General features: G+C 42.6%; 1 protein-coding gene across 1 annotated transcript in view; it reads left to right on the plus strand.

The window, feature by feature from the left end:
• Positions 1-1,632: 1,632 nt before the first annotated feature.
• RHPN2 (rhophilin Rho GTPase binding protein 2) overlaps positions 1,633-13,816 on the plus strand; it is a 41,889-nt gene continuing 29,705 nt past the window's right edge. Inside the window, exon 1 of the mRNA XM_077288656.1 lies at positions 1,633-1,891. Coding sequence (XP_077144771.1) covers positions 1,823-1,891 — 69 coding nt within the window. The 5' untranslated portion in view covers positions 1,633-1,822. The remainder of the gene's footprint in view (positions 1,892-13,816) is intronic.

Raw genomic sequence — 13,816 nt, forward strand, 5'->3', positions numbered from 1 at the left:
GTCACCATGCCTTTGATTGCCAGGGAACACCCGGCATTGACCACCACACCTCCTGGACAATCAAATCCTGGCAGTGAGAAGGAGAGTGCGAAACCCGAGTGCAATGAAACCTGGTAAATTATGGCATGGATTTGGATGCTCCTAAATGACATAATCATGAGTGCAACATAGTATAAGGGGTCCTACATACAATAGACATCTGTAGACCTAACGATAGTTCATCCAACAGCTACTGTATCTCTCCCGACGTCTCCGTAAACCGGCGCGTGCTTGTGCGTTCTCCAGGAGAGAGCCGCTGTCAAACTCCTCCGATGGTGGCGTATATCACAGACATAAAAAGGGTCAGCAGTTCAAAAAATTGGAACATGCCAGATCATTATCTCCCCTGAAATCATCCATCGGAAGGTTCGGCTGATGGGTGTGGGGTCCTCAGGAGTCTCACTATTGATTCAGACTGACATACAGAATACTGTATACTATGAAAATGGCTGTGATGATCAAATAACAATTCCACAATGAGTCTAACATGATTGTATTAAGCTGCTTATTGGAAGTAACAATACGTCATTTTCTAGAACAATGGCAAATTGGTCAGAAATTTTAGATACAAAGTAACAAAAACAATGGTGTCGGGATTATGGTCTCAGCTAGGACAATCCTTTTAAAATATGGTGGCGCTAAATAAATGATAAAAATATAAAAGACAGCGCCTCACACGTTGGTGAAATAGATTACAGTTTATTCTGCCTTCTGTGCCACAGAAGGCAGAATAAACTGTGATCTATTTCACCAACGTGTGAGGCGCTGTCTTTTATATTTTTATACATTGGACTACATACCAAGAAGGACTCCTTGGCTGAGACGTGCGCTCTTTATATGGGTAATGTTGACCCTGCTTTTCCCATGAGGTGCTGTGTTCCACTGATTATGCTAAATAAATGATAAGAGTCCGGGCTACAGCCGGGCTATGAAATCTTCCCTTGTGTAAGGGCTTGTTCACACGACCGTATTTTCGATCAGAGGGCGGTCTGAGAAAAAAAAAAAAAAACAGCATCCGGAGCAATGTTATTCAATGGGGGCAGTGCAGATGAGCGATTTTTTTCAGTTCCGTAAAATGAATGAGACTCACCCATCCAAGTCTATGGGTGCACAAAAAAAAAAATCGAATCCATAATCTAGCATCTGATGTTTACGTGTGCATTACAATTCTGTAACATAGGAAACTGTAGAGCAGACTGCACATGGGTGACAAGTGAGAAAAAGAATTGTCTGAGCTTTCTGGGTGCTATTTGTTATAGGCTGGTGTGAACTGAAACCACTTATCTCCAATCTAGTAACTACTTTAAGGTGGCGGTGCCCCCAACCTGCTGTCCCCCTATACAGCTGCCCACTTCCACTGATAGAGTGTATACCAGCTCCATGCATTATACAGACACCACAATTTGTCACAGACAGGTGACAGCTGACATTGCCTCTCCATGTAAACAATGCTCCATTTTGCTCTGGTTGCTGCACCAGTATCTGTAGCTGTCAGTACAGCAGCCATCCATGTTCTGCTTCTCTATTGTGCTCCTCTTTAGTCATGTGTTTGCAGGTAGCAGGGGACAAAGTACAGAGACAGGGGGCGTATCTGAGCGAATGGGTGGTGCCAGAAGAAAGCACACCCCTCCCTGGCATTGTCAGACAGGTCTGCAAGAAGCTCAGAGATAGGAAGTAGCAGACACTGGCTACAGCTGGAGGGATCAGCAGCACAGAGGAGATCCAGAGGGGGAGCATACATCTATACTGCAGCACACAGGGCTGCTCACCTGCTGGAGGAAGCATGACTGACACTCTGCACCCAAGGGACCTCAAGGGGAATGGCCTCCCTGATCAGAGCTACTTCAGAAAGGTGAGAGGCTCCCTATAGTGTATCCGATCCTGCTACTGATTATGTACACTGATACAATGTATCCACTACTGCACAGCTACTGATTGTGTACAGTGATACAATGTATCCAATCCTGCTACTGCACAGCTACTGGTTATGTACAGTGATACAATGTATCCAATCCTGCTACTGCACAGCTACTGGTTATGTACAGTGATACAATGTATCCAATCCTGCTACTGCACAGCTACTGGTTATGTACAGTGATACAATGTATCCAATCCTGCTACTGCACAGCTACTGGTTATGTACAGTGATACAATGTATCCAAGCTTTATACAGTAATACAATGTATCAGCTAAATTATGTACAGTGATACAATGTATACCCAACTATACACATTGATACATTATATCTAATCATACTTTATGTACAGTAATACAATGTATCTACATTGATACAATATATACAATCATACTTTGTGTACCGTGATACCATGTATTTATTTTCTACAGTGATACAATGTATCCACTCCAGTTTATTTACAGAGATACAATGTATACACTCTATTTCTTTATTTACTTTACTGTAGGTAAATGCATTGCAAGCAGCTGCCAGAGCATTCTGGGGGTTGTAGTGCTACAAATCCATTGCTTACTTGGGCTTGGTTCTACACTCATTGCTCATTTATATATCTGGCACCAAATTAATAATCATTATGATTTTCTGACATCCTGGGACTTGTCGTGCTACCAAACCTAACTATATACGTACATGTTATCAGACCTGTCTATATGTGCTTGCTGTTCCTGTCCAGCTCTTGTCATGCTGGGTTTTGTAGTTTTCTTTGTTACAAGTTCAGTATGCTGCCCCAATCCTGGCACTTTCTCGTACCCTTCTCATTAATTTGGATGATAAAAAATAATAATATTCTTCCAGACGGTCCATTCTGGGACCTGCAGTTCCACAAAAATATCCACAAGAGTGTTTTTCTGTTTTCTGGTGGTAGTTCGTTATAAAGCAAAGCAAAAAATATAATTATATATAATGTAATATCATGATCCTTAAACGATACTGTGACTTATAGTTCTACAAGAAGCTGATGACGTGCGAGTGAATGGTTGTGTAAATGACACATAGGATCCCTGGTGTTTTCAGGTCTCCCCGGTGGCAGCTGACGGGTTAACCCCACAGTCACACCTTGTGTACTGACTCATGTTTCTATCACAAGTTTCATAAAAACGTGGCTCTTATCGCCGTCACTGTTGGTTTATGCAGGGCTTGGAGCTATGTCATTGGGTGGAACTTACTAACAGGCCATTATTGAGGGCTGGAAGGGGGCAGCTGCTCATGGTATGAATGATTATTATGTGTCACCCAGCAATAACTCCACAAATCACTGCTGATTATCTCCAATGCGCTATTATGGCGTGTTGTGATTTGCATCTAGTGGTGTCAGGGCTTCTGGTTGTCAGAATATGGCTACTAGAACAGCAGCTCCCACCGACTCCTAAGGCCTCATTCCCACATAGCGTATAAACTGCGGCTTTCTGATGTGCCTACAATTAATTCAAGAAAAGTGGATGTGATTTCATGAAACCTAAAGCCATTATTCATTTAAGGACACTCTTGAATTGTGCTTTTTTTTTTTTTTTTTTTGTGCAACATCTATGTTTTTTGCAGCAGAAATCTGTGGTTTTGCTGCTATTTTGGAAAATGATTGCAAAAAACAATGCACTGTGGCTGTGATGCATGCACCCGCCATTGCTTAACAGCTTCCTGGTATCTACATCCCTGACCAGAGAGTATGCTGGGACATGTAGTTCCGCAACATCTGGTTAAATTGTTTGTCGTCCTGATTATTGTTTAACGGCTGCCTACTCTTAAAGGACGACTCTACTTTACAGTCTTTAGCTTGTATCCACTACTGCTTATGTACAGTGATACAATGTATCCAATCCTACTTACCTACAGTGATACAATGTATTCACTCTTGCTTTATGTACTGTAATACAATGTATCTACTACTATCTACATTTATACAATATATCCAGTCCTACTTTATGTATAGTAACACAATGTATCCACTCCTGCCTATCTACAGTGATACAATGTATCCACTGTAATTACCATCAGTATATCATCCCCTCCTCTGTCTTTTTAGCCCTTTTTTCCCCCTCTGTGATGATTTTTTCAGTAGACACAATTAGAACTCATTTTCCATTACGATCCAAGGTGACAGAAGCTTTTATCTTAATGAGTAGAGTGGGTGACGACCGCCGGCCGTGGAAACATCATCATATCTTTGTTTATTTCAATTTTAAAAGGATTTTCAACGTCTGTCTTTACTGACCTTGGGCTACGCAAGAAAGAAACCACCTACAAGTCTGAGGGAGTGGGGGGAAAAAAAAAAAGATCAGTTTGTCACTAAGTTTCCGGCACGGCCCATAAGAACCTAAAAGTCTAAATTAATTCTTAATTGTCATTAATTCTTAATTGTCATATTTAGGATACAGTGGAGCGTATAATCATAACACTCATTACTTAATGATACAGTCACAACTTGGCGTCTAGTGGAATTGAGGAATCTGTCTTTGGTATCAATGCTGTACGTGTGTATACAAACTCTACCCCACGCCAAGCTTTCCGTGGACGTTTTAGTGGCCTCTCTGCACATGGCCATAAGTCAGACAGATGTTAGTGCCGCAGGACTAGAACCACGATTCTTCTCAACTAAAGTTAGACATAAACTATACAAAATTTCAATGGCCACAGTCAGGGTGAATGCCCACACATCCGTCCACTATAGGGACCCATAGTATAAATATATTTTTTTTTTCTGTGACCCCACTGTTCCCATATAGTAAAACAAATGGTTTGCACATACATATTGGCTAGACGGAGGTGGAAAGAACACATTTTTGGCCTCAGTCTAAAGAATAGACATAAAGGTTGGTCCAGTTCTATATTATAGGAGGGTTTCCAATTGATCGGAGAGCAATGAAGGGTTGGAATTTTGGGATTCTCTCTAGTCCATGGCGACTTGATGTAGGAAGATAGGTCCACCAGGGTCTTCTCCACCGTAATTTTGATAGTATCAAGCCATCGGGTTGCTGATCATCCTCTTCGCCTTTCTCCTATTCTTCCGACCATGATGTCCTTCTCCTGTGATTGCTGTCTTCATATATTGTGTCCAAAGTATCCAAGTCGTAGCTTGGTGATGGTTGATTTGTTCTTCTTGCCATCCATGGTATTGATAACATCCTTCTCCAGCACCACATTTCCATGGCGTCGATTCTTCTTCTGTCTTGTTTCTTTATCGTCCAGGTTTCCACAGAAAAGACCTGTGTAAGAGTATACTGTATATGTATTACAACTTACAAGTCTTCCAGGATACTATGCAGAGGGAACGTGAAAAAAAAAAAGATCTGACAGCAAGAATTTCACTCTTTTATCTCGGCATTTTGCCTTTGTACCAGAATCCTACTTTTCCGGAAATTCCAGTCTTCAGTTACTATATTGTCCTGTACTTGAGTTTGGTCTCAATCACTGATCAGAGCGAGCATTAACTCTTGCATTTCCACCTGCGGTTACTAGACCTGCATGATTCTGAAAATTATGACAAAATTGAAAAAAAAAAACAACAACTTTTCCATAAATACGGCCTTAGCAGGTATTAATGTCTCTTTTTTTGTTGTTGTTGAAGTCTTTGCTATGATTTGTATTTAAAAAAAAAATTGACTTGTGTAAGAATGCCCTCAGAAATGGCTGTCTCTTCAGCTATATTCTTGGAATCAATAGAACCACAAGTCCCAACATGTCCTAACAGCCACAGAAGCAGGAATTCAACAAAGCTGGAGGGCCTGAGGTTGTGTAACAACAAACCCAAGACCGATAGGACACCAATCTGAGTGTTGACGTTCACCACATTTTCTTTTAAATGGGTTGTGCACATGGCAGATTTCTTGGAAAAAAAAAAAGCTCAAAATAAAACAGCGCCACACATTACTACAGGACGAATATGATATTGCAGATTAGCATTCGGTGGATGCAAAGTGAATGGGAAATATAAAAGGACTTTTACTTTTTACGTTACCACTTATGGCTCAAAAAACTGCAGCAAAAACTCCATGTATGATCCCAATTCTACGGTCACATGCTGCAGGTTTATTTCACAAAGTTCCTGCAGCTGTTCTGTTTCTCTATGGGGTTTGCGTAAATCAATGCACCTGCTTGAAAACAGTTCCTTTCACATGTGTGCAATTGATTCTGCTACTTTGGGTGTCACTTCTCCACAACTGATCACTTAGGGTATGTGCACACGTTGTGGATGCGCAGCGGATTAGCGGCTGCGGATTCGCAGCAGTTTTCCATGCGTTTACAGTACAATGTAAACCTATGGAAAACAAAATCCGCAGTGCACCTGCTGCAGGAAAAAAGTGTGTTTATTTCGCAGCATGTTCATTCTTTGTGTGGATTTCGCAGCGGTTTACACCTGCTCCATAATAGAAATCCACAGGTGTAAAACCGCAGTGGAATCCGCACAAAACCCTGCGGATTTACCAAAATCAGTCCGGAAAAATCCGCAGAACTTTCTGCAATGTGGGCACATACCCTCAGGGTATGACTGACTGATGGGACCCCACTGATCCAGACAACAGGACTGCTGGAGATAATCCAGGTACAGTGCTTTGATATCTCCGACAGTCCCATGCAAATTGAATGGCGCTGTATTATGATTATTTTTTTTTGTATCATATCCAATCTCATTTGCTAAAAAAAAAAAGTAAATGACAGGTCAAGAAAATTGGAACCAATACACATGTAGGCTTGGCTAAATAAGGAAGAGAGGGCTCACAACCAAAACAAAAAAATAAAATAAAAAATGGAGCCCCTTTTTTGGTGACGGTTTAGGTTTCCATATCCTCTTATCACCTAGAATAGACGGTCCAGGATCATTTGCACATCATTTTTTTTATATCTTCTGATGGTGTTTTTCACCTCTAAAACTTATACCTATGATAATCTACAACGCTGTTCACATGTCTGTGTAATTTTGTGGACCAGGTTGTCCTCACTAAAACACGGAGATATGTCCAATTTTTATCCAAGTCATGGGACAAACTCCTCAATGGTCCGTAAAAAATAAATAAAAATCAGATGCTCAGTGGTTAGCACTGTATCCTTGCAGGGCTGGGTTCCCAAATCCCACCAAGAACAACATCTGCAAGGAGTTTGTATGTTCTCCCCTTGTTTGTGTGGGTTTCCTCTGGTTTCCAAAACACAGCATGACCCATGATGGAGGATTTATTAGATCAAGTACAAAGCATCTTGAGGCCGCACAGGACAAGGTTCACTCATTGTCCTCATATCAGTAGCGCAGACAAGATAACGTTATTTTATTGATTTTACTGTCACAAGTCGCCTATTGTTTTTGGAGAGTGGTCTTATTCTTCACATCACAAGGAAATGGGTCTAATCCATTTTGTCTTATCTTCCAGGGGTCAGGTTCCTTTTTTAGGTGCTGTCAAGCAAACATTCAGATCCTTGCAAAAACACAGAACAAAGCCCTTTATCCGAGGCATTAAATACAGTTTAGCCCCATCGGCCACCCCGCCAAGCGTCCCAAATCAGGGGTCTAAATCCTGCCTGTGAACAATCCATGAGAAGGGAACAGGGGGAAGGACAGTCCTATACGGACTATGGCCAAAACTTTCCAACAAAAAAAAAGAAAAATTGACCAATTTTTCTTAAATGGCAATTATGTAACTACTGGGCTTCTAGGAATTCTATCACTTTGATTTTCCAACTAATGTTCCCTTTAGATGAGTTCGCTGTGACTTTATTAAATCACACGGCTAAAGGAATCTCCAGTAATTAGAGGCCAGAAATTGGAGGAAAAAATGGGCCACTTTTATGCAATGTTGTCTTGTTTGTTGGGCTGTTTTTTTGGCACAACGAGCCAAAGACAAAGGCTCCATTCAGCCACAGCGCCTCCCCGGGAGCATGGCCGCATTCATTGCTAAGCATATGAGGATCCCGATCTGACAGCGGGTAAACAGAGGTGATGTGTTACTCCGCTCATTTACATTCTTCGTCTTGTTAGACGGAGATATTACAAGGCTGACACATTAATGAGCCATTGTCACGGGGGAATCTGCTGCTTACACTCCGCGGGTCGATGAAGTGGTCCGTGTTATCAAAGATGTTTGACATGTGCCCCTGACCAAAATGGGGTCCTGATAGTGGGGTTTACTCCAGGGGCAGACATATCACTGGTGCAACCAAACAGGGGTCCAGGAGATAAGGGGCCAATTTCCACCTCCGAATCTGGAGGAATGATGCATTTTGATGATTTTTTTTTGGATTACAAATGTCCCATTCTTCTTGCACAGGGGCCCTTTTCTGTCTGTGTCCACCAGACACAAATTATCACTTACCCACGGGACAGGTTATAACTTACTGATCACCACTTCTAGGACCCCCAAAGATCCAAGGGTTCTGAAATATCATTGTCTATGGGACTGCCAAAGATGGAAAGCTCACTTAAGCTTACTTATGCATAGATGTTGGGGCGGACATACCATTGGTGCCATCAAACAGGGGCCCAAGTGGTAAGGGGGCCACATCCACCTCCAAAGCATGTGGAATTGTGCATTATGATGAGCTATTGGTCAGCAAAGGGCCCATATAGTGTTCTTGTACAGGGGCCGTTTTCTATCTGTGCCCGCCAGTTCATAGATGCAACCATGTGGAAGGTGCAGTCCGTCTAAGCAGCACAGAGTGTTTAAGGAAAGGGTTGTGGTTGTCTTGTGGCCCAGTGACCTTATAAATGGTGATGAAGTTAGTGGCGCCACCATGGCTCAATTAGAAATCGAAACCCACCATACTTTAGCAGCAAGGGGTTACTCTGGTAATCTGGTGATGGGAGGTAATGTGGAGGGAGCTGGTTGAGTATTTCAGGTGAGGAGTGTGCAGATGTTTATTAGCTGCTGCGCAGAGTATTTCAGGAGAGGAGCGTGCTGTTATTGCAAGAGGCAGCCTTTATGGGTAAAGACAGGGGAAACATTATGTGACACGTAAATTGGGGTGGGTTATGTGGAAAGAACAGGTGCCTAAAGCAGCACAGAGGATTTCAGGAGAGTCGTGTGCTGTTATTGCAAGAGGCAGCGATGTGTACCTTCTTGGCTAAAGACAGGGGGTTTTGTGGAAAGATCAGGTGCCTGAAAAGCAGCACAGAGTATTTTAGCAAAGAGTGCTGATTTTGTGTGAGGCACTTAAACTTTCTCTTTATGTCATGATGTTAGTAAAGACAAGGCAGAAATGACAAGGGCAGGGATATAGAGTAATGTGAGGACTAGTAAAATGATCAGGGACCCACAGCAGCACAGAGTATTTCTGGAGATGAGTTTGGGATCTACTTTAAAACTATCAAAATCCCTTAATATTATTGTTTTGTAGGTGTCATCATTGCATGTGACATCTCACTTTGTGTTGTGTTTGCAGAATTGTTCGCTGCTTACTTTCTTGATTTATTTTATGAACATTTTTGCATACATTTCACTACACAAGCACCTAGAGGAAAAACACTGTATTTTCCAACTCAATAATATTTACACTTGCATGTGAAATATGAGAACCCCATTAGATTGGGAAGCCTATGCAATGTTTTGTTAATGCTGAGCCTCCCTACTTTCATGTTGGTCACTGGGAGCAAAACTATTGCACTGGCCTCTATGGTGGCGCTATTGCATTAGCTTCTATGGAAACATTGGTCTATTCCCTTTCTGGTGAAAAGTGGTACTGCAGGTTAGAAAACTAACAATTTGATCTTTATAGTAATTTCCATAGGAAATACTGTTTCCCTTTTCATCCTTTATATTTTTTCTATTGCATTAGTAATATTCTACTTATAAAATCCTACACTATGACATATCATGCATATAATTTAACTTCATTATGAGTAATAGATAAAGTATGGAAGCTTACGCTCAGGAAGAGCGATAATTAGCGGAAGGTTAATCCTCCGGCGTGTGTTATATAAAAATAACTCTTTTCAAGTGTATCCAACCTGTTCCTAATGAGGTTTTATGAGCTGTGAGATTAACATGGGAGGAACGGCCATTTTATCTCCGGATGACCCACCTAGTTTAACGTTTACTGACCCTCCTCTAATTAGCCAATGGGTCATTGTGTCTATTACATGGCTTCAAACAACACTCAATGACAACTTGCAACCTCAATGACCTAAAATCATCGAGACGGTGGGAGTTGTAGTATAAAGATAGGCTAAAACTGGACATGGAAGTCGTATAATGTGTAGCAATGGGGATGCTAATGGCCTCTTGTATCTATACCAGGGGACATCGGTCTTCATTTTAGACTTGCAAAGAGGGGCATAATTAGAATAGTTGCAGCAGTTGCAATGTCACCTTGGCCCTGGAGATTAAGGGGCAGTTTGAGAGTTCAGAAACTCAAACTTTTTTCTCATCTATTGAGCCAAATCGCTCACCTGTAACATGAGAGTCAGAGAAGGACTGGCCAAGTCGATTGTGACCTTCAAAGAGCTTTTTAGAGACAGGAAGCAGAGTCTGTTCTGGACTGGTTACCAAGTACAAATGTTTGCAGTCCTTGTATATGGCCTGCTGAGATTTGGAGAACTCCAACTATGGATGGTTTACAAAGGCAAGATCCGGATGCCAAGTCGAAAAGTAGATTGTAGCTGTAACAAGAAACTATTAAAGACATCAGAAATATAATAGATAGGATCACAAAATCAACACATTATCCACCTGGATGATAAGAAGTTCCATAGATGTATCTGCATGTTCTAAAGATGTATCTAGATGTTACAAACATGTATCTATATGTTCCAAAATTTCAAAGATGTATCTATATGTCCCAAAGATGTATCTGCATGTTCCAAACTTCAAAAGATGTATCTATATTTCCAAAGTTCTAAAGACGTATCTATATGTTATGTTATGTTATAAAGATGTATCTAGATGTTCCAAATTTCCAAAGATGTATCTATATGTTCCAGAGTTCTAAAAATATATATCTATATGTTCCAGAGTTCTAAATATATATCTATATGTTCCAAAGATATAGCTATATTTCTTGCTGATCCAATCAGGTGTCAGAAGAGATAATGAGCTTTCAACCAACTGCTATCAGAAATGGATACATTAGCTGTAACATTCCTTTAATTTGATATTTCTAAGGGTATGTGTCCACGGTCAGTTAACGCTGCGTGTTTGACGCTGCGTGGGGCCGCAGCGTCAAACACGCAGCGTCCAGATGTTCCAGTATAGTGGAGGGGATTTTTTGAAATCCCGTGTCCACTATGCGTGGAAACACGCACGCGGCGGCCCTGCGACTCCGGACATGCTGCGCGTCTTTTCAGATCGCAGCATGTCCGTGTTCCTTGCGGCGACGCAGCGTCCCCGCAAGGCATATCACAGGGCCCTATGCGAGGAGTGCGATGATCCCGGATGTGTACAGTTAACACATCCGGCATCATCGCGTCCCAGAAGGGGGCGGGGCTTAGCGCCGAGCGGCTTAGCCGCTCCGACGATACCGCTGGCCATCCTGAACGTGGACACGCACCCTAAGGGTATGTGTCCACGTTCAGGAAACGCTGCGTTTTTGACGCAGCGTTGAGCCGCAGCGTCAAAAACGCTGCGTCCAGATGTTACAGCATAGTGGAGGGGATTTAATGAAATCCTGTCTCCACTGTGCATTAAACAACGCATGCGTTTTTCCCGCAAAAACGCACATGCGGTGCGTTTTTTCAGAACGCAGCATGTTGCTACAATGAGCAAAACGCAGGTACACCGCAGGTGACCTGCCAGTGACCTCAGGTGCAGTTTTGGTCAGGATTTTACCTGCAAATCCTGACCAAAGCCTGAAGCAAACCTGACCGTGGACACATACCCTAATAGTTAATGAACTGGCTGATAATTCTGATAATCTCCTTATGGTAATGTGTGTTGTTTTCTGCATGTGCATCCCGTAATAAAACTACTGAAGGTCTGATAGGGTCAAGTTTCTTGCTGTCTTCCTAATTGTATACATTGGACTAAATTTGGGATCTTGATGGGAGCAGACGACCCCCTAACATGTACAGCATGTCTGACCGTCTGTTGTGTCTATGGTTGATAACAACCTATTGGGTATGTTGGATTTGCATATGCCTTATTGTGTGTTCTCTAGGGAGAAAAGCTGTCACCTGCAATGTTTTGCAGCAACTCCTTAAGTATTAACATGTGCACTGAGGTGAACTAAGCATCTGTGTATCAGAGTAAGGGTATGTGCACACATTGCGGATTCTGCTGCGGATTTTTCCGCAGCAGATTTTGAAAATCCGCAGTGCAAAACCACTGCGGTTTTCACTGCGGATTTCATCGCGGATTCCTCTGCGGGTTTTCAACTGCACTTTCCTATTGGTGCATGTTGAAAACCGCTGCGGAATCCGCAGAAAGAATTGACATGCTGCGGAAAATAATCCGCTGCGTTTCCGCGTGGAATTTTCCGCAGCATGTGCACAGCGTTTTTTTTTTCCCATAGGTTTACATGGTACTGTAAACTTTGGGAAAACTGCTGCAGATCCGCAGCGTCAAATCCGCTGCGGATCCGCAGCAAAATCCGCAGCGTGTGCACATACCCTAAGGCCTCGTTCACATGTTCAGTATTTGTAAGCCAAAATCAGGAGTGGGTGATAAATACAGAAGTGGTGCATAGGTTTCAATTAAGGTACCTTCACACTAAGCGACTTTGCAGCGATAACGACAGCGATCCGTGACGTTGCAGCGTCCTGGCTAGCGATATCGTTGTGTTTGACACGCAGCAGCGATCTGGATCCTGCTGTGATATCGCTGGTCGTTGCTGAAAGTTCAGAACTTTATTTGGTCGTCAGATCGGCGTGTATCGTCGTGTTTGACAGCAAAAGCAACGATGCCAGCGATGTTTTACAATGGTAACCAGGGTAAATATCGGGTTACTAAGCGCAGGGCCGCGCTTAGTAACCCGATGTTTACCCTGGTTACCATTGTAAATGTAAAAAAAAACAAACACTACATACTCACATTCCGGTGTCCGTAACGTCCCCCGGCGTCCGCTTCCCGCACTGACTGTGAGTGCTGGCCGTAAAGTAAAAGCAGAGCACAGCGGTGACGTCACCGCTGTGCTGTGCCTTACGGCCGGTGCTCAGTCAGTGCAGGAAGCAGACGCCGGGGGACGTTACGGACACCGGAATGTGAGTATGTAGTGTTTGTTTTCTTTTACATTTACACTGGTAACCAGGGTAAACATCGGGTTACTAAGCGCGGCTCTGCGCTTAGTAACCCGATGTTTACCCTGGTTACCAGGGGACTTTGGCATCGTTGGTCGCTGGAGAGCTGTCTGTGTGACAGCTCTCCAGCGACCACACAGCGACGCTGCAGCGATCGGCATCGTTGTCAATATCGCTGCAGCGTCGCTTAATGTGAAGGTACCTTTAGACTTTTCCTCTGATTGTCCCACTCCTGTTTTTTTCTTACAAATATTCATGTAAGATACTGACTACATCCTGACCGTGTGAACATGGACGAACCGAAAGAATAGCTGTCTGCCCAATAAGTGTTTGACAGTGCTTTCACATTGCGTTTTGCCACTCGTTCATTGGTCCCATTAGGGCTTACGTCTGCAAAACGGCATTTGGGCGTATATGCTTTTCATATCCTATGAATAGACTGCAGTCGGTTCTCCTTTTTCTATTGTTATTATGGAATTGCCATTTAAGCAATTGACTAGGAATCTTTCCAGAAATTCCAAATAAGAACATCACTAATTTATGCCATGATCATGCATTATTTCAGGATGACAAGAGTTAACTCCCAAACCTCTGTGGCTTAACAGCGGCGTCACATGAATGTCGCTCAATGTCTGTAACGTGTAATTTCCTCC

Source organism: Ranitomeya variabilis, chromosome 2 (assembly GCF_051348905.1).
Source record: "Ranitomeya variabilis isolate aRanVar5 chromosome 2, aRanVar5.hap1, whole genome shotgun sequence".
In the NCBI taxonomy this organism is placed as follows: Eukaryota; Metazoa; Chordata; class Amphibia; order Anura; family Dendrobatidae; genus Ranitomeya; species Ranitomeya variabilis.